Source organism: Zingiber officinale, chromosome 10B (genome assembly GCF_018446385.1).
Source record: "Zingiber officinale cultivar Zhangliang chromosome 10B, Zo_v1.1, whole genome shotgun sequence".
Classification (NCBI taxonomy): domain Eukaryota; kingdom Viridiplantae; phylum Streptophyta; class Magnoliopsida; order Zingiberales; family Zingiberaceae; genus Zingiber; species Zingiber officinale.
The window spans coordinates 7,684,329-7,705,155 of record NC_056005.1 but is presented as its reverse complement, the minus strand read 5'-3'; the positions used below and the strand labels follow the sequence as shown (position 1 = coordinate 7,705,155).

The window sequence follows — 20,827 nt, the reverse complement described above, 5'->3', positions numbered from 1 at the left end:
GCATATTGGTAATATCATGCTCGCGACTTTTTATAACCGGGGTTGTTTGGAGATGGGGCCTCCGAATTTGGAATCTCAGCAAGGCGGAGAGCAGTTTGATCGCTGGGGAGTTCTAGTTTGATCGGCTGTTTCAGGAGTTTTAGGTAAAGCTTTTTGTTGATCGGTCCTCTTGCCCTTTCTTGTGTCTGGTTAATCCGTGCGCTTTTGGTCTGCGAGGGTCTGTACGGTGTCCGATTTGTGTTTACCTGAATTTGTGCTTCGTGACGTTCCCGTTTTGACACCCACTGAAATCCATTGGTTCGTCGGATGAAATATCGCAATTATCCCTCCGTCATGCTGTAGTAGTTAATGTCGGGGTATTTATGTTTTTGGATCATGTGGGGTATAGTCCTAGGGTGCATGAGTTGACCGGATCCTCTGCGATTCAGGTTGAAATGTAGAAAAGATTTTTTTTTTTCCTATGGATGATATCATGGCTTATGGTAAGGTTAGAGAAAATGTTTAAGAAAGAAGCTTAATAGAAATAATAATAATAGTAATAATAATGAGGACTGAGGTGTGCTAACTGAAATGCATGCTATTGAAGTTGCTTATTGCAATTTGGATTGAGTGGGGTTTACTGGTTACTTGATCTTTCACTCCTAGTTAATCCATTTTCCAAATTTTTTGTATGGTTGTCAAATTTGTAAGAATTGACTGACATTGGAATTGTGATTGAAAATTTTCAAAATATTGCATAAGTTGGAAAGATAATCAAAGGCATAAACTATTAAGTAATTCTATTACAAAGGCTTTTTTGCACTATGTGCAGTGAAACAGTTAATCTATGCAATGCAAGTGTACCAGGTTTGTTTCTCCAGTTTCCAGAGAAGGAACAGTAGTACAGAGGCATCCTATGTGGGCCTGGATTATCAATTAATTTGCACTTGTTTCTTGAAATTCTCAATCAGGATGTTAATAGGACATAATTGAAAAAAAAAGAAAGTCTTGTTCCTTGATGATTATTATGAATGCACTTTTTTGACATTGAAGTTCTGTTTAAGTCTCTTTGGAGAAAGTATTTTGATGTGATAGTGAGAAATTTATTGTTAGTTAGATGCTATAGACCGTTCGAGTTGAGTTTTTCAAGGGGACTGAAGCAAAGTGGTTTCAAAAGTTGGTGTGATGCTAGAAAATTTTCTCAAAAAACTTACTTCTTGCTCTTCCTAACCCAAAAACTATGTTTTTTAAATCCCATCTCCAAATGTCCTTGAGGACTCTTTGTTTGCTATAGGTAGCCACATGAAATGTGTGATATATGGTCTTACTTCTGACTTGCCTAAGTCTGATATTGTAATTTAAGATTCCATCAAAAGAGGAGACACATGCTACAACTTTGGGGCTTCGGATTGCCTATTTATGTTTTCATGCTAAGATTTTGTAATTTGTGAATCTACCAAATGAGTATATATGTTTCTCTTTATCACAATGTTCAATTTCGTGATACTATATGGTATTCTCATCACTTACTTATTTCTTTACCATTTTAAGTTTTTGCATCATACTTAAGTTTGATACATGTTCTTAAGGAAACTAAGATGGGAGTTCTAAAGGGAGCAATTAACTGTCTCCTTGATATTCATGCAAACTCTGGAATATCTGGTTCTGTTATCACTAATCACAACACAAAGTCTGTGGCTATTCAAGGTGGAGGTTTGGGATACAGATCTAGATGCAAAAACATACTTCATGTTGGTGGTATATCTCTGAAATCTTCGGGTAAGAAACAGTGGTGCATTCATTGTAGTTTCAGTTCCTCTTCTGATGGTAATGGAAGCATGGCTGGCAATTTCAATGCAAATGATGAGGAGTATGTAAACTCTTCTGTGTTAGAAGCTGGTAATATCCTGGAACTTTTTTTTTCAACATGCGGCTTGACATTATTTCTCTCTCATTGAAGATCTATATGTTTATACCTTGCTTAAAATTTTTCCATTTCATAGTTAACAGACTGTATCCTGTGCCTTCATATGTATTTAATATTTTCTTTAAGCTAATATAGCTAGCTTTCTGTTATTCTAACAAAATATGTGATTAAGTGCAAAAAGACTGGATGATATGGTGTTAATTATGCATTTATTCAGCAAGTATAGGGTATTAAGATTTAGTTCAACAAAGAACTTGTTATGGTTGTGGCTGTTTTGGCTTTAAGAACTCTGTTAGTTTCTATGGGTTAGCTTGAACTGTTTCCTTGCTTGTTTGACAGCCTGTATGCTTTCATATAACTTTAATAGAATCTCTGAGTGTGTAGTCTTGGCTCACTCACATCCTTTTTATTTTTCAAAATGAAATGAACTTATTTTGGTTTTGTTGGAACAAGTGTTGTAACCTTATGGGCTATTTAAACAGCTGTAATTTGTGCATACTAACAATATTAATTTCATTTTATTATGTGGAAATTTGATTTGTAAAATGTAGTCTTCTGATTTTTTTTTTAAGGTCAATATATTACATTATATTTCTCTTGTACAAGCAGTTCAGGTTAGAAGCGAATCAGATGGATTTATGATAAAAATGCGTGATGGTAGATACTTAAGATGCATACACAATAGCCCCCAAGGTGGGAGCTCACTAGACTATGCTCCTCATCCTGCAATTGTGTTGAAGATGGAAGATGGAAGTGATCTTCTGCTTCCTATTATCGTTAGTATGTGTTTTCTCTGTTAGCTTCTTCTAAATACCAGTCCTTTTTCCAGAAAATGATTAATGTCTTCATTTTCAGTGGAAATGCCGAGTGTGTTGCTGATGGCTGCAATTCGGGATGTTCCAATTGTAAGACTGCATCTTTTTGTATTATTGTGATTATTGATTCTTACAATCTGGAAAAAAAAGAATAATTGATATATGTTTGTTCTCAGGCTAGACCAACTTTTTATCAAGTTGTCAAAATGATGATTGAAGAGCTGGGGTGGGTGGTAAGTTGATGTATTCCTGGTCACTTGAAACTCTTCCTTTTTTTAGTACAATTTGAAAGGCATCCTAACATACTTTTCAAGAACATATTGTCATTTCAGGCCTATAGTTAAACATTGTTGTGCAGACTCTTGTTTGTAACTTTTGGATCTTTTTTGTTGACATTTAAGTCAGTTTCTTCTATTGAAGATAGTATCTGATAAGCCAATTTTTATTAGCAGTTTTAGACTCTTATTTGTTGGAAACCTTATGATGAAATGGCAATCGCATGTTACAGGTTCAAGTTGTTAGGGTCACCAAGAGAGTGAATGAGGCTTACTTTGCTCAGCTGTACCTCTCAAAGGTCTATATCATTATATGGTATTCGCAATGTACTTTATGGCAAATGAGTTTTGAAGTCCTGCTTTCTTCATGTGTAGGTAGGAAATGAAAAGGAGACTATGAGCTTTGATTTGAGACCTTCTGATGCCATCAATTTGGCTGTTCGTTGCAAGGTTTGTTCTGTTTCTCAAATGTGAATCTAGGTTCTTAATATTGCAAAACAATATAACGTAAGTGTTTAGATTTCAGAAAATTTTCTGAACAGGAGAGGTGTTCTAGCTGCATCAAGTAGTTCCTCTATACACAATGTTTGGAAGGGGGCATCTGACAATTAGATTCCAATTTATTTGGTGTTTGATATCAAACTTGTGGCTGACCGTCCTTTATTTAATGCAAATTGGTGTGAGGATTGGCATTCCATAGCCATAAACCTGATTGGTGTGTGGAACCAGAAAATCCATCAGCAAAGCATCAGATTCTGGAAATGGCTACTTAAATTAACATTTTCCATCTAAGTTGAGCTGTGAATTTAATTGAATTTATTCTTCTTACTTCATTAGTTAATCATTGTTTAGATAGTGACTAAATAGCTTGACATTTACCTTTTTAGCAAAAAACCTATTTGTTAGTTCCTTCTACCGTGCCATAACACCCTTGTGTATTCCTACTCGAGCATTAATTTTCTTAGTGTACCTATCAAATTTGACCCTGTACATCATGTAATTGTGAAGATATGTTTGATATTTGTATGTGCTTGCTTATGGTTTCACTTACGCAGGTGCCCGTACAAGTCCACAGACATCTTGCCTATACTGATGGGATGCGAGTTGTGGAGCCAAGCAAGCCAGTAATGCAGGCTCCTCCTTTAGATGGAATGCTGTTTATGGAACTTGATAGGTACATTAACTTGTGTTGTATGCATGACGAAACCATCAGAGATCTTTTCCTACAAATTTAAGTTTTACATTCCAACATTATCTTCCTGTATTTTTCTTTGGACTAATTTTTACTCCTTGCTTTTCCAAATAAAACTTATCTTTGAATGCCCTTTTATCACTAGATGATTATGCTAAGGATTGTTTCTGATTCAAGATGAATTAGTTTTGTTTTTCTTCCATGATCATTATGAGACTGCTAGAATGGATGTGTAAAAGTGACAAGATAGAATAAAAAGTACTATTACTCTGGAGAGCAGCTACGTGTTGTTCCAATATATGTCGATATTAAAAAATAGATTAAGATATGAACCTGTAGACTCATAGCCAATTAATTTTGGAGTTAGTAATTAGACAACTTGAATTGATTAGGATTGGAGGTGTGAAGGATATATGGGGATAAAATAATTTAGTTTAATTCAATTAAAAGTGAATTTGAAGATCAAAAATATCAATGTCACATGGCTGACACTCACTTAGGTTGATGTTTTTGTTTTTCTAATTCATTACTTTCTGTTTTCTCCCCACTCTTTTGCTTTGGTTTTGATACTTTGATTCACTTGTTTCTCCATCCAGACCTGATGGTCAGCCTTGCATGGAGACAGAAGAGTTCGGGTTGATACAGAACATGTTGAACGCCGCTATTGAGGAACGTTACAAAGATGCTGGTAAAACATTTTTCTTCATTTCATCTAATGTTGCAGATGATTATAGTACTTGGTAGATGAATAAAAAGTTGCTTGAGATGCATTGACTTTAAAAAAAAAATCCATATAAACTCTAATATATATAATCTGACCCCAAGGCACTTAGATTGGCGTTGCAGTAGGGTTCCCTTAGATGGGAGCCAGAATCTTAATAAAATGTATATGCTGATGTATTAACCAAATCAAACCAGTTAGCAACCTATCATTTTGCCTATGCTCGTGATCTAATCACTCAACGCCTTGCAGCTCAGTGGAGGGACCAGCTTCTTCAGCTCAGGAAGAAAAAGAACTGGACATGATAGGTTCCATTGCAACCCTATACTCCCGTTTGAAATTTGTGATTAATTCCCTTACTCATTCGACTAAACTCATTTTCTTTTGTTGCAGCTATCAACCGGGATGTATATAGATGGCGTGAACACTCCATAAAACTGTGATTTTCTGCCTGCATATATTTAATGTAAGTAATAGTAGGAATCTTGTGAATATGGCTCTAGCATTTAAGTCTATGGTGGCAGCATTTGCCAGTTCATGTCAGTGTGTATATGGAAACCGACTAGCAGGAGATAATGGGTTTTGACGAATTAATTAAAGACACCAACTAAACCCTTAGTTCAGGGTGCTGACTCAGATTTCGCCATTGTGACTAGGGTTGAGCAGTCAATCCGTTAAATCGACCAACTTGTTTATACCGACCCGACCCGACCCGAACCCAAAAAAAATAATCCGCCGGATATAGGGCCGGATGTAGGGTCCTAATATTGCATTATCTGATTTAGTAAGGCCGGATAGTTTTTTATCCCAATAACCGAACTAACCCGATCCGTGATCATCCCTATTTGTAGCAACTAATGTTGATAAGCTATTACACGTTGTAGTAACTACTATCGATAAGATGCTACACGTTGTAATAGTTATTTTCAATTAGTTAGTATAACGTGTAATGAGTAATGTCTATTATCATTTTAAAATTTATTTCTTTTTGTTATATTTATATTTATATTTTATATTTCATTGGATAAGGGCCGGATATCCAAATAACTGACAACCCGTTGGATATCTGATACATAAGAATCGCCGGATATAGGGTCGGATGTAGGTCCTGATTTTACATTATCTGATTTAGTAGGGTCGGATAATTTTTTAGCTCAATAACTGAACCAATTTGATCTGTGATCACCCCTAATTGTGACGATCGAAATATTACAATGACTGAATTTCTAGCCGGCGGAGACTGAAATATCTTTAAGCTAAGACTATGAGACATCTTATTAAGTTGTGGGTAGATAATTTGTTTATTCCTATAAGAGAGAATTTGAATATTATCCTTTTTAACTTTGTCAGCATTTACAAGTAGACTAAATAAATGTTTCCGACATTGTTGAATGCTCTCATAAACTCTGCTAACGCAAAACGCTGAAGTACATGAGCATTTACAAAGTAGAGATCAATACTCAACCTCAATTAAGGGATTCTGGCAAATAGTGACCCATCGGCCGAGCTGCCAGAGCCCCAGTGTCTACAGTTACGTGGCCCATACAGTTCCATGGGGTGCGTCTCCACTCCAACTTCTAACTTCCCGTCTTCGTTTCAATTTGGCAGAGCCGATTCAAGTTCAAACTGTGCCCAAAACAGTCATGGCGCTAGTGGCAGGCCACATCCTACTCCTTGGTCCTCACTTCTACTATTGTCAGTACCACTGCCACTCCACCCGGTTGCAGACAAAACTGCAGGCAGCCAGCCAGGCAGAGGGCGCGTGATGGCGACTGTTGATTGAGATTTCCTTTATTCTCCATGTCTAACTCCCCTTCTATCTTTCCCCTTCTATCTAATCTGCTCCCCCGTCCAAAGTTATATTCCAAGCTTGTCATTTGCTATCGAGGGCCAATGAATGGACCTGGAACTTCACATCCAAACTTAGGCAAACCTACAAACGGCGAGCAGTCGGCAGCGCTTCATCGCCATGGTTCATGGTTTGTCTCTCTGAAAGAGTAAGCTCAAACGTTGCCGCGCAATGAACCGGAGGGAGTAGCAAATCGGCACGATGAGTTATTTTGGTTCCGTGCAGGTGCTGCTGCTACACCCCTGCGTTTGGCTGGGCAACTTGCTGCAGAAGCAACGATATGAAGGAGGAGGGGCAAAAAAACAATTCACGGTAGCAATTCAGCACATTTAATTCAAGGACTTTAATTAAAACAATTATTCGGTGAGTAAATATTTGATGTTTTGTCACGGGTCGGGTCCAGATGTGGGTCCGGACCTAGGAATATATGCGTCAAAGCGCAGCGCGACACGCCTCGTCAGTGCTGGCTGGCTCCACCTCATCGCTCTCTCCCTGCACGCGCACCACCGCCTCGTGCACTGCGTGCCAACAGCAAGCAGCGGACGCCCAATCGCAACTCGGGACGCCGTCCGCGGCCCTGTTTCAAAATAAATCCTCGCTTTCTCAATCCGCACACCCACACCGCCCACCCATCCGCACACCCACACTAACGGCTCTCTTTGCCTGCCATCGGCATTCGCGTCTCCTTTTCTCCCTTTTCTCGAGAAAAATGAAAATCGAAAGAAAAGGGAGGAGAAAAAAAAAAGAAAATAGCAAGAAAGAGAAGGAAAAAAACAAGGAAAAGGAATAAAGCCGACAAGTTTCGTCCAAATCAGAGATTAGAGATTGCAGCAGCTGACACTCTTTCTTTGCCCCCCTATTTATTATCCCTCCCCTTCTCTAAGTCTAACAGAGGGAAGAGAGTACCGAGAGCCAGGGTTTCCTCCTCCTCCCGCCGCTTGATCGTCCTTCAGGAATCGGATGTCGCCGCTCCTCGCTGATTCCCCTCCGCCGACTCCGGGGAGGAGGCGGCACGAGAGGAGAAAAAAAGGTTAGGGAACTCGTCCTTCTCCTTGTTCTCCTCCGATTAGCTGTTAGCGCCATTATATCCTGTGTTTCGAACGAACAATTTTTTTTTTTGTAAAAAAAAATATATATATGACGTTTTAATGTCGCCTTCTTCCTCTGTGAGGCGTGTGGGAGATTTTGCGGGGAGTAGTTGGGTTTCTGGTGGAAACGAGGACAGTAGCGAGGATAAAAAGGCAAATGGAAATACATGGAGAGAGAAAGAGAGTGCGTTGTTGACTTGTTTTGATGGAAAATGAAGAATAGGGTGGTGGATAGCGGTTGTCGGTTTTTTGATTGCGCAGTCTGCCTTTACATAATTGGGTATTCTTATGTTTCGAGTTTGTTTGCCGATCAATTTGGAGGTTAGTGAAATAGAATATGATGCAAAGCTCGGTCTTAAAATGTATGCGTTTGCCTGAGTTTTTTCAGCGAGCGGGATACTTCCATTTGAGTACGGGCTGGATGTTTTTAGACAATACACTGTTGTTTCCCATGAAGTTTGTTCGCGTCCAATTTGGAGGTTGGTGAAATAGAATATGATTGTATGAATAATCTCACTGAGTTAGATAGTTCCATTTGAGCATGGGTTGGTCGTGATAGTTTGGTGTTTGTTCGATTCTGAAAATGTAAAAGGCTCGGACTCTGAATATGTAAGTTCAATGTGACTCGTTCTTGAAGGTAGGCAACAGGGTAGGGTGCGGGATATTAAGGACCTTAATGACTGTTAGGTCAGCAAAATCTAATGCTAAGTTCTTTGATGATTGTTGATTATGGAATTGAGGCGACCTGTCTTTTTTGAGTTTTAAGCCTTTTAAGTTTAATTGAAAATCAGACTATTTTGGGGGGAAAATCAAAATAAAAAATTTCAAATGTGGAAAAATGACACATAACTTCGAGATTTATCAGAACTCATGGGCTTGAGAAAAATAATTGGTTTGATAATAGAGCAGAGAAAGTTATGCTATTTATCTAGTTCATCACTCCACTGCATCTTTGATGATTGTTGATTATGGAATTGAGGCGACCTGTCTTTTTTGAGCTTTAAGCCTTTTAAGTTTAATTGCAAATCAGACTATTTTGGGGGGAAATCAAAATAAAAAATTTCAAATGTGGAAAAATGACACATAACTTCGAGATTTATCAGAACTCATGGGCTTGAGAAAAATAATTGGTTTGATAATAGAGCAGAGAAAGTTGTGCTATTTATCTAGTTCATCACTCCACTGCATCTTATAAATAGTTTGTGTTCTTTACATAACTAGTTCATAATTCAACTTCGTTGTTTTCTATACATGCAGCTATGCTTCAGTTTCTCTAATGTATACAGCTAAATAAAGTAAAATATACTTCAAAACCCAAGGCAATTTATGTCTACCTTGGCATCACTATGTTTCCCCCGTTGGCATTGCAATGTGGCTTTTTCTCCTAAGGAAAAACAATCTTCTTTCATCTAATCCAACAAACTCATAGTCTTACACTCTTCTTTTCGGGTTTGGCACAGCCCTTCTTTGCAACCTATGGAATCATCAGATGTTTGAGTTTCCAGTTGAAACTTATCTCTGCAACTTCTAATAGTCATCCCATTCCAAAAAAGGAAAAAAAGATTACTCTTGCAATTAGGTAACAAAATGGGTCATCTCTTGAAAAACAAATTCTCTAGTGTAGTGTGGTTAAGTTTTATTGACACTCAATAACTCTATATATCAGCAAAATCTTGCTCCATTTGAAACTCTCAAGTAATGCTCCAAAGCACTCTTACTCTCAGCATGCTCCTGCAGAAAATATGCATGTCATCAATCCACTTTCTTGACTTCACCTTGAGTGAGCACATGCTACTGATCTGGTTAATAGTGCTATTCAATCACAGAGGGATCCTTTAGATTCTTCCATTTCAAATAATTGATGAATCTGCTCTTTTGCCTGACCTATGTCTTTAGGTGCCTTGGACATGTTGTCCTTCTTAGACCTCAACCTATGAATTATCTTCTAGACTCAAGGTCTTTTCACATTTGCATTGAATATCTTAAATTTCTCTCACATAAATACACATCACACAAGCTCAGTCTAGCTACTAGGCTATATAGTTAGGTGATTTTGTGACTATGAGATAAATAATGTATTCTTCCTTTATTGCCTTCTCGCTACACTGAGCTCCTTTTCCTTTATTTATTTCATCAAGAAATTTCTTTTATAGTGACCATATATGTCTTACTGTAGAAGCTCTGGACATCTTTTAGTAAACACAGGAATCTAGGCTTGATTTAGATATGCACTATTAAGATTGCTGCTGTAATGACTATCCTTTGCTTTATTCCAATATGAAATGAAAATTGACAACTTATCCTTATTTTGAGCAGTAAATTTAATCATCACCACATGTAGAATTGAACAGATCAAACAATGAACTAACCAATATTTTAACCAAGTCGTGAAAGTGTTTAGATGCTCCATTTAGATCCTAATCATCTATCATACATGTACAACCTCTTCCAGAAATTAATATGATTAATAGCTTGTTCACCGTGCAGCACTTTCAGTTTCTTATTGATTTCCCATGTTGTATCTTGACTATCTGCAGTAGTTATGGTATTTAATGGCTTGATTTTTCTTTGCAAAGTAGAGTATGTATATATCAATATACATAGAATGTGGAATCCCCTCCCTACCAAGTCTTTGTTGCTCATGGTAGAGGAAATAGATTCAATACTGTGTGCAAATGAAAATACCTTCCACGGACACAACAAAATTACATCATTAACCTATGATATTTAGCAGAGAATCCAAATTTATATGATATCAGAGATATTCAATGAAAATTGAACAATACACTGTCTACATTGAATTCAGAAGTCCTCTCATTCCTTTCTTTACACCTCTCTCATATTGATGGTGAAAACAAGCAAAATCTTTTCAAACATCAAAAGCTCAATTTCAGAAGAAATACCTCTCCTCTCTTAAGCTCTCTGGCCTCTCCTAGTCTTTGAACGCAACCCATGGTACCATCGCGACTCTGGTGTGGTTCACAAAGTGCAAAACAACCGCCATAGCTCCCATGACTATCCCAAACTCAAGAAAATCCTCTGTTTAATCTTTCTCGTATCCAATGATTTTTGAGCATGTTTATTCTGTGACAGTACTCTAGTGAACTAAATTCAAAATATTTGACAGTATATGTTAATAAAAGCTTGAAAGTCAGGAATGTTATGCAAATTCAAAATTCTCAACTTGGTTTCAATTTTGTTAGTTTCGGACTGATTGATGAACTAGTTTGGTGGCCAATTTTCTTTTCCTTTGTTGCAGTCAATGATTATTGCTTGTCCATTGATCCATTGGGTTGGAAATAATTTAACCAGCCAAATTTTACATTGGTTAGCTTAGTTATTTAATTCTTAATGCACAGGTCAGTTATGTGAATTTTATTGTTGCCGACTCCAAGCTTGAGACATAAAACGAGTAATTTCATGATAAAACTGGAGATGAAATGCTAGTGTTGGGAAATTGAGATTAGATTGTGCAACCAGTCAAATGTACATATTCTGAATCAATTGAGATGTTCAAGTGACAACACATGAATGTAAGGTAGGGCTTCTACATAAATATATCATCTTTGATCAGAAAATATAACTTTTGCTTTTAGCCTCTATGGTTTATTGGATCAGATCCTACAAAACCAATGAAACATAGTAACGTTCAAAAAGTCATAAGAAATACCACTAGAGCTCATGGACAAAACATAGGACATGCTGACATTTTTGCTCATCTTTAATAAGCATTTGAAACAGAGTCTCTTTATAAAAATTACAATTAGTATTTTAAGGAGTTTATCGTTATAAACAATCCATGAAAATGGATTGCTTCTGTCTACCAACTAGTAAACGCATCAATTACAAAATTCCTAGTGGTTATGCTGTTTTGCAAACAATTTCAGATTGGCATGATAAGTTGTTAACTTTAGTTTGGTAGTGAATATATGTCAATGATCCATCCTTATGAAAACCATCATTGATTCCTCATAGCCAACTGACTCTTATGCACTCCATTCACGAGTTTCTATCACATTGGCACTAAAAATAAAATGTGAGTTGTTTTTTTAAAAAAAAAAATTGAAAAATGTGATGGGCTAACAGCAAGTTGCAGAAGAGTTTGATGCCCTTTGGTTTAGAGAATGGCTAGGTCTTGAGGCTTTTGAAACTATATCCCATCTGAAGCCTAAGTGTTCCATTTTGCCCTAGATCATCAATGCCCTAGATCATCAATCAATCATTCTTACATCTAAATGCCTTTTATCATTGCCAGACAGTAAGTGCATCATTTTCAGTACAAACTTGTTATTTGATATATATAGCTTCTTATCAAACAAAAGAACAGTTTTCTGCACAAGGATTTACATCTTTAGGTTTATTTAAACACATAGAGAAACCAGTCAGGCATGTTTATAGGCTATGCCTGTATAGCTGCTCTCTTTGTAGTTTGTTGAGCTTTGAATTTTACTTGGCAACTTTTAGATCTCTCTAACATCTCATTCCCTAATTTCAGGTATCTAATGACGACAGCTACGACTGCCTGGAAACAATGTTCTCGTCAAGCGGATGCAGATTATCTAGTCTTTTGATTATATTTGTCAAATGCATTAGATAATGTCATGCTTGGAGAGTTAGGGAATGAAGCCATTGGTCCGCTAGACATCATATGTTTTGGGTCATTATATTTGACATCCTCATATTTCTCGTTCAGCTAAATGACATTCAAATATTCAGTTTACATCAAAATTTTCTTCTTCTTAAACTTGGTATAATTCCTAAATGTACAAATCCATACAAAGCTGCTGTAGTGAGATGATGACTAGTAGCAGCATGCATGTCGTTGCTTCATGAGGCTTGAGGAACCGGGGACCTCGGCATGGTAATGGTAATTTAAGGAAATGATATTGATATAGTGAGAAAGGTGGATCTCTAAAGGTGGACCTCTAGGAATGGATAAATTGGAGAAGAATGATTGACGTGATGGTCAAAATTAAGAAGAAGTCAAAATATTAACAATATTTGTGGTGTGTCCAAGCTAGCCGTAGGGCCGGTCCAGCGTGAGTGCCCGTCTGGGCCTCTTGTCTGGACAGAGTAGAATGGTTGATTGTCTCAGTCGAGCAAGAAGGATGACTGATCAGCCATCCATCTCAATCAGCAGATAAGGTTTTGCCTGGTCTACTGCCTATCCAATCAGATTTAAAGGTTGATCGAACATATGACTTTGTAATAAAATGAATAGTCGAGTGAAGAATGAACAACTGATCGCATTTCTTAAGGTCGAGCCGGCAATCCAACGGTCGAGTGGCTATCGATCGGCTCAACGTGAGCTCATAGTGTTGTACTCTTTTAGAAGTTGGTATTGTCAATAACAAAGAATGTCTTACAAGCAAATTGTACTTTAGAAACTTCTAATCTCTCACATCATATAGATTTGCGTGCTCGCTTGAAGAACGATGTCAGGAATATTTTTTCACTTGTCTTTTCTTAGGAAGATTTTAGAAAACGTACATATGTTTTAGGATGTGTGCATAGGTCATACAGTGACACTATAAAAGGTACGATGCTCCATTATTCTACACGCGTTCTACTACTATTTATTTTTACTATTCTCTTCTTCTGAATCGAGTAATGATTTGAGCGTCGGATGGTATAGGATCGAGTCGCACTTGAGGGGAGGGAGGTAAATCACGTGGTTTTGAAAATCTCATTCTTTTCGGATTTCAAAAGATAAGTACGCAGTGGAAATTAAGTAAAAAAAACACCAAAAAATACGATTGATTTTACTTAGTTCGAAGCTTTTGGCGACTCCTACTCCAAGACCCAAGTTCTGCAGACCTATTGATGGGTAATCTACTAAAATACTTCTTACGGTACCTCCAGAAGAGGGAATCGAGTACAAAGAATCTAGGCGAAGTGTAACACGCTATACTTCCCTTTTTCAATAATTAAATACAAAAAATTTTATTACCAACACGTAAGGATCAATGTGAGAGCGCTCTTGTGTCGGTGTTAGTCTGCCGGTCGCAATCGAAAGTCCTCTGAGCAGTCGTCGGGCGCAACAACTTTGTAGTAGAATCATAGCAGGAAGTTGGAGCAATCGGAACCTCGAATTGACGCGTAGTAGCTTGTATAGTAGTTGTTGTGAGAAGCTTAGTCAAGATTGGCTTATAAAGGCAATGAAAGGCGCCTTCCATAGATGTTGAAGGCACCTCCAATGGATCAAATTTGATCCCGAAGTCTGCTGAAGCTTATCGCTGAATCTGTCAACTTTTATCCTCTGGAAGGCGCCTTCAAGCCATTGAAGGTGTCTTCCATGAATAGTGCGAAGACACCTTCCAATGCTTGAAGGCATCTTCGGATACTGTTCATTCGAAGGTTTTTTGCTCCTTTTACCCTGTAAGTTGTGTTAGTCCAAAATTAAAACATATAACTTGCAAAATAAAGTTAGCATAGTGAAAATAAGAAATAGTAATTAGTTCTTGTCCTCCCAAGACCAAGAACTAGTCAAGATCTCATATTAGGGATTCAAAATGGACCTAACCTGGACCGACGTCTACTGTCCCTCAATCGAGACGCGCCCTCACAAAGTCACTCTCCTCTAGTGACTTACCTTCACTTACCATCTTGCAGTCAGTTGACTAGCCTTTTGACCCACCAGGTCTTTATACCAGTTGTCTGTGTAGGATCGAAAGAGTGCGATAAAGGGGAGGGGGAGGGGGGTGGTGACTTTTAAAAACTTTTCTTTCGTGTTTTAAAGACAATCAGAATATGCAGCGAAAAGTAAAAGACTCGTTTGGTTACTTGGTTCGGAGCCTAAGTCAACTCTTGCTCCAAGACCCGTGATCTTTGATCGCACCGTTGGAAAGAAGCAGTGCGTACAAATGAGTAAGATAGTAACAACCTACTATCTTACTAATAAATAAGTACGATTACAAGCTAGTAAAACTATACCGATTTAAGAATGAGTATACAGCTTGTCGACACTTCTTGGAGCAGTAGCTTGCGTGTGAAGAGTAGTTGTAGCACGGACAGTAGCTTGCGCAGAGATGAACTTCGAACCAATCAAATTTCATTACTTAGCCTCGACCTCGAGCTCACTTTTATAAGAGTCGTCGACGTTCGGTCGACCGATCCTTGGGTTTGATCGACCCAACCAACTCTCTTCCATCTTCGCTGAGATATGATGTTGATTTGATCTTCGGCATTTAATGACAATTAAGTGTTCGGTCGACCGATCCTCTTGTTGGGTCGACCAAACAGAGATCCTTCCCTATTCGCCGAGATCTAGAATTAATGCGCCATTAAGTGATGATTGTTCGGTCGACCGATCACCTTATTTGGTCGACCGATCAGTTGCTCTTCCTTCTTTGCTTTTGCTCGATTTTAACTGTGTTGAGTTATTAGGGTTTGGTCGACCGATCCTCTAGTTTGGTCGACAGATCAAGTTTTGATCGGACTCTGCTATATTTTGGTCTGAACTGATATATGCTCTAAGTTGGCCTTGTTCGGTCGACCGATCATCAGATTCGGTCGACCGATCAAGCCGAACCTACAAAATAGTGTTAGACAATAATCCTGCAAAATAGATATTAGCACAGTAATAATATATCTAATGCATGAGTAATAATAATAGACAGTTCAACTATCTTTATCTCAACTTGAAAACCTTCCCAATTTCTTCAGTTGGATCAATGACCTTAGGTTATTCCTTTCAAGAACACGACCTCATTATCGCTCCTCCAGTTGCTTATCGCAACCAATCTGCCGAACGTTGATCCTCCAGATCTGTTTAGACTTTGTCTGCTTAGTGTCTGATCGCCTAATCCACTAAGACTTTTCCTATAATACTATATTAGACAACAACAATAATAGTAATACAGAATACTAAGGTAAATCTAAACTTAGATTTACTGAGATCCGTTGGTCCGATCAACCTTGCTTGGAGTTCACTCCTTCAAGACTTCTTGCTACCTAAGGTTATCTCCCCCTAGGGTTTTCTCTACCTGACTTCACTCACTAAGACTCAGTATTCGACTACCTAGGGATCAGGTCCTCCAAACCTATCGAATCCACCTGACTTCCACAATCTACCAAGATTTCCTTGCCTAGCTTGCAACTAGAACTTTCTTTGCCTAACCGTAATTAGGACTAGTCACTCGGTTGACTTCCCACCCTTGCCTAGCCACAACTAGGACTTCCCATGATCAATCTCCATTAAACTTACTTAAATATATTTGTCGGACATTAAAATCTTGGAGGTCGATTGCACCAACAATCTGATCTGTAGATCCAACTGGACTTCTGCTGGTTGTTCAGTCCCGCGGACCCAACCAGACTTCCTACCAGATATCTGGTCGGCTCATTGACCTATCTAAATTTCGCACAAGCTATGCGGTCCCGCGGACGTAACTAGATTTAACCTGGTATCCAGTCTTTCGGATTCGTCAATTCCTGTACACTTGATAATATAATTAGATCATAAAACACTCAACTTAACTCACTTATCATTAATTAAAATCTGAATTAAATCGTTAGTATAAATTATACCAATAGATGACAATGTCGGAGACCTCTTCGTTATCTCAATAATAACGTTTCTTGTGTTATAGGATAATGACGTATTCAAATAATTAACAGTAGAGTTTCGTTTTTATCTAATCATCTTCTTAATTTTTTGACAGATCATTTACATGAGGTCGATTTGGTTTGTTTAAAGCTGAATCAGGTTTCGGTTCCCGCGTCGGATTCGAATCATTTGATGCAACCATGTGGTGGCGACGGCGGCGCCGCCGTTTTTGCCCTCCTCACTGACTACCGGTCGCTGCTCGGCCGCGGCCTGCCCCCTCCTGCCCGGGCCTTCCCTCCTCTACTCCGCGCCTGCTCCGCCTCATCGGCTCTCTACCCCCTCGGCCTGGCGCTCCACCTTCACGCTTTCCTCCTCGGCCATGCCCCCGCCGACACCTTCGTCTCCTCCTCCATCCTCCACCTCTACTCCTCCTCGGGCTCCCTCCTCTCCGCCCGACGCCTCTTCGACGAGATCCCCCTCAAATTCTCCGTCGTCCCCTGGACCACCCTCATCGCCGCGTACTCCCGCGCCGGCTGCCACGAGACCGCCTTCTCCTTCCTCCGAGACATGCGCCGGAGCGATGTCCGCCCCAATTCCGTCACCTTCCTCTCCATGCTCCCGCTCGACCTCGTCCCTCTGCAGTGCCTCCACGCCTCTGCCTTCCGCCACGGCCTGGAGTCCAACCTCGCCCTTGCCAACGCCTTGGTGAACGCCTACGGACGGTGCGGCTGCGTCGCGCTGGCTCGCAAGCTGTTCGATTCAATGCCCGAAAGAGATGCCATTTCCTGGAATTCCGTTCTTTCGGGATACTCTAAGACCGGTCGCGTCCGCGAGGCGTTCTATTTATTCGGCGCAATGAGGAACGAAGGAATCCACCCGGATCGTTGGACGTACGGCTCCTTGGTGTCATCCATCAACACCAGCGAAGATGGAGGAAGAGGAGCAGTGGCATTGGCTCGTTTGGGCAAGCTAGTTCATGCGGCATTACTCACATCTGGGCATGGACTGGACGCCCACATCGAGACTGCGCTCGTTGGGATGTATTTAAAGTGTGGGGACGAGGACGAAGCGTTTCTTCTCTTTGACAGCTCGTCGGCCCGGCGGGACGCCATCTCGTGGTCCGCCATGATCTCGGCCCTCGTACAGATCGGCAGAGCAGACAAGGCGTTGCTCGTTTTCCAACAGATGTTGAATTCAGGGTCGCCGCCTCCCTCTTCAGCCTTAGCCAGTGCCTTTTCGGCTTGCGCGCAGTTAGGGTCACTCAAGGTCGGAGCTTCCATCCATGGTCACGTAGTCAGGCATGGTTTGGCCCTGGATGTCGCCGCTCAGAACGCGCTCGTCAGCTTGTACGTGAAGTGCGGCCGATTAAAACAGAGCCACCACCTGTTTGAGATATTGACTGAACGAGACGTCGTCTCCTGGAACTCGTTGATCTCAGGCTACGCTCAGAACGGACACCTGGAGGAGGCTTTCTACCTGTTCGACGAAATGCGGGCGGCTTCACAGCGGCCTGATACCATAACCATGGTTTCCCTTCTCCAGGTGTGTGCCTCGATGGGCGCGCTTCACCACGGGAGGTTCGTCCACGCCTTCATGATCAGGCACGAAGTAGCTCCGTCCATCTCGCTCGACACTTCTTTGGTCGACATGTACGCCAAGTGCGGCGATTTGGGAGCCGCTCTAAGATGCTTCGCGTCAATGCCAGAGCAGGATCTGGTTTCATGGGGGGCGATCATTGCAGGGTGCGGGAGCCACGGGATGGGAGACATGGCTCTTGGAGCGTACAGAGACTTCCGCAGCAAGGGAATGAAACCGAACGGGGTCATTTTCCTGGCCGTGCTCTCGGCTTGTAGTCACGCCGGCCTGGTCTCTGAGGGCCTCAGGACGTTCAAGTCCATGACAGAGGAGTTCCGATTGGAGCCTAGCGTCGAGCACTGGGGATGCATCGTTGATCTCCTCTGCAAGGCCGGGAGGTTGGAAGAAGCGCTGGGGTTCGCGAACACCATGTCGCCAAGGCCGACTGCCGACGTCCTGGGGATCCTGCTCGACGCCTGCAGGGTCGGTGGATTCGCGTCGTTGGCCGATGAGGTAGCGAGGCGGATCACGGCGCTGAGGCCGGACTCGGCTAACAGTTACGTGCAGCTGGCGCACAGCTTCGCGGCGATGCGGAGGTGGGACGGGGTGGGAGATGCTTGGGCGCAGATGAGGGCGCGAGGGTTGAGGAAAGCCCCAGCGTGGAGTTACGTCGAGCTGCACGGGAACATCATGGCGTTCTTTGCGGAGCAGCACGCGCACCCGCAGCAGGAGGACATCGTCTTTTTACTGAAGCTGCTCGACGGCGAGATGAAGGAACTGAGGGAGATCTCCGCGACCCGGCAGTTGGAGCTCTCCATTGATGCGGCGGAACTTTCAATCCAAGCGCAGAGTAAACAGCACCACATTTTATCAAGTTACAGCTCGAAATAACTTAAATTCGAATTCGTTCAAATTATTCAGAACTATATTTAAATTAAAATTATATAAAAATATTCGATTCGAATTCAGCAAACAAGCCATACGTGGACAATCAAACAAAAAAAAATTATAGATTTGAGTTTGGCTAAAAAAAATTATGTTCAAATTCAACATGAATTCTATAATTTTGAATATCAAATAAATATTTTTTTTTATGTCAGTTAAAAAAGTTAGATTTCTTTCGCAAGCAATTCATTGGAAAAAAAACAGTGATGAAATTAATAATGATTGGTAACGTCGAGTCTAGGATTATCAATTTGATCTCACTAAAATTTTTCATCGGCCAAAAATTATATTCCATTTTTTAAATAATGCACTGGTTTAGCAAGGAGTTGATTCTATTTTTTAAAATGATCAATGGCTAATTAGCGACGTGAAGAGGCAAGTTGAAGTTAGATTTTTTTTTTCTTTTCATTATTGTAGGTAAGCGCTTTTGCTTATTGCATTTTTGAAAGACTAATTCTATTCTTATTTTTGTTAACCATCAAGAGTTTAAAAAACTTGACTTTTTCATTTATTTTAAAATAAAAATTTTCATATGATTTGAAGAAGGAAGACTAAAAAAATAATCTTTTTCATATTTTACTGTTATTCATTTTTCAATTTTTACTCGTTATTTTTATTTTTTTAAAATATAAATTTTATCTAGAGTTTTCATAATCAATATGTACTATGAATTTCATTCAAAATTAAGAGCTTTTTGAGACCATTATTTTAAAATCTAATTACGATGCATAAATATGAATACCAGTCTAGTATTTTCATTTAAAAATAATTTATTAAAGTTGTTTTCTAATTAAAATATTTTTTTATTTCACATATTTAGCAGAGCATCTAAATTGATTAAAGTTGCATAATTACAGTTGCGATTTACATTTAAAATTAATTTATTCGAGTTATTTTCTATTGCACATATTATAAAAATCTAATTAAAAAAGGATTTATTATAGCAAAATTATTTTTTAATGATATTTAATGGAAACATATGTTTTAAAAACTAAAGACTCCTTATCAGTCACCGTTCATCAAACCTTTTTTGGACACGAAGATCACCGTTGCTTAAGTTCTCCGTTTCTTTAAAAATATCTCGACCTTTCAACTTTCTTTCGACTCCTCTTCTTTTTAGGTTTTGCTCGTGTGCTCTTCTCCCACTCCGCCTCCAAATCAAAGAGCCGCCGGATACATGGCCGAAGAAATCGTCGCCTCTCCCACTGCCCTCGCCAACGGCGAGAACGAAGGCAACGATAAAGAGTTCGCTGACGCTGTCGCCGTTGAGAAGGAAGAGACCTCCGATAAGGACGCCGCGGCGGCGTCTGGAGACCGCGATGCCGCCGTTGAACTCCTCATCGAGGAGATCCGTGATCTCAAGAAGGCGCGGGTTGATCTCCAGCGCGAGCGTTCAAGTCTCCATTTCGAGCTGTCTGATGCCAGAGCGAAGCTAGCCGGTACGGAGTCAGAGCTCAAGGCGGTCGCTGGCCAGGCCAGCCGCCTCGAGGGAGAACTCCGCATCGTGCAGGATGACTTATCCACTGCCAACATGTCCGCATCGGACCACGAAGAAGAAATCCGGCGCCTTCAGGATGTCATCAAGGACCTCGAAGCCAAGTTCAAGATCAAGGCCAATGAACACGAGACTAAAGTGAAAGATCTAACCGAGGAATTGAGAGTGTCCGTGAAAAAAGCGCAAGATAAAGACAACGCCTTACGAGCGAAAGAATTTGAGTTGGAGGAACTGCGGTCCCAAATAGTGGATGAAAAGGAAAAAAGCCTCCAGAATAGAGACATGCAAGGTGGTGTCAGTGCGTCTCTAACGCAATCACGAGCACTTGGCACGGCATCAGCAGTTGGTGTTGTGGCTGTGGCGCTTGGGACTTTGGTCTGTCTTTACCTCGCCAAGCGGAAGTAGAACTGGATAGAAG

The 20,827-nt window shown here is 40.2% G+C and overlaps 3 protein-coding genes and 1 long non-coding RNA gene across 5 annotated transcripts; all 4 read left to right on the top strand.

The window, feature by feature from the left end:
• Positions 1–5,452, top strand: LOC122029578 (bifunctional nuclease 2-like). 2 transcript variants are annotated; one of them, XM_042588628.1, is made up of 11 exons: positions 1–143; positions 1,569–1,878; positions 2,516–2,686; positions 2,762–2,811; positions 2,898–2,954; positions 3,230–3,295; positions 3,372–3,446; positions 4,052–4,170; positions 4,785–4,876; positions 5,162–5,217; positions 5,303–5,452. In XM_042588628.1, exons 2-10 carry the CDS (start codon positions 1,578–1,580, stop codon positions 5,212–5,214), a joined length of 984 nt encoding a protein of 327 aa, XP_042444562.1. In that variant the 5' UTR covers positions 1–143; positions 1,569–1,577; the 3' UTR covers positions 5,215–5,217; positions 5,303–5,452. The 2 variants fall into 2 exon arrangements, with proteins under 2 accessions (XP_042444562.1, XP_042444563.1); XM_042588629.1 differs by having other exon boundaries at positions 38–143; positions 1,578–1,878.
• A 1,058-nt stretch (positions 5,453–6,510) lies between these two features.
• On the top strand, positions 6,511–12,590 carry LOC122030495. The gene is made up of 2 exons (XR_006125443.1): positions 6,511–7,788; positions 12,342–12,590. It is a non-coding gene; the product is annotated as an uncharacterized LOC122030495 (long non-coding RNA).
• Positions 12,591–16,488: 3,898 nt separating this feature from the next.
• LOC122030614 (pentatricopeptide repeat-containing protein At4g04370-like) lies at positions 16,489–18,939 on the top strand. The gene has a single exon (XM_042589828.1). It carries the CDS (start codon positions 16,587–16,589, stop codon positions 18,858–18,860), a length of 2,274 nt encoding a protein of 757 aa, XP_042445762.1. The 5' UTR covers positions 16,489–16,586; the 3' UTR covers positions 18,861–18,939.
• Positions 18,940–20,091: 1,152 nt separating this feature from the next.
• LOC122028915 (paramyosin-like) lies at positions 20,092–20,814 on the top strand. Its single transcript, XM_042587891.1, has one exon. The coding sequence runs from the start codon at positions 20,092–20,094 to the stop codon at positions 20,812–20,814; it is 723 nt and encodes a 240-aa protein (XP_042443825.1).
• The last annotated feature ends 13 nt before the right edge of the window (positions 20,815–20,827 follow it).

Coding starts and splice junctions, on each gene's coding strand:
- LOC122028915 (XM_042587891.1), top strand. CDS start 20,092: ATGGCCGAAGAAATCGTCGCCTCTCCCACTGCCCTCGCCAACGGCGAG.
- LOC122029578 (XM_042588628.1), top strand. CDS start 1,578: ATGGGAGTTCTAAAGGGAGCAATTAACTGTCTCCTTGATATTCATGCA. Junction 3,296..3,371: donor CTCAGCTGTACCTCTCAAAG/GTCTATATCATT, acceptor CTTCATGTGTAG/GTAGGAAATGAAAAGGAGAC. Junction 4,171..4,784: donor CTGTTTATGGAACTTGATAG/GTACATTAACTT, acceptor TTCTCCATCCAG/ACCTGATGGTCAGCCTTGCA.
- LOC122030614 (XM_042589828.1), top strand. CDS start 16,587: ATGCAACCATGTGGTGGCGACGGCGGCGCCGCCGTTTTTGCCCTCCTC.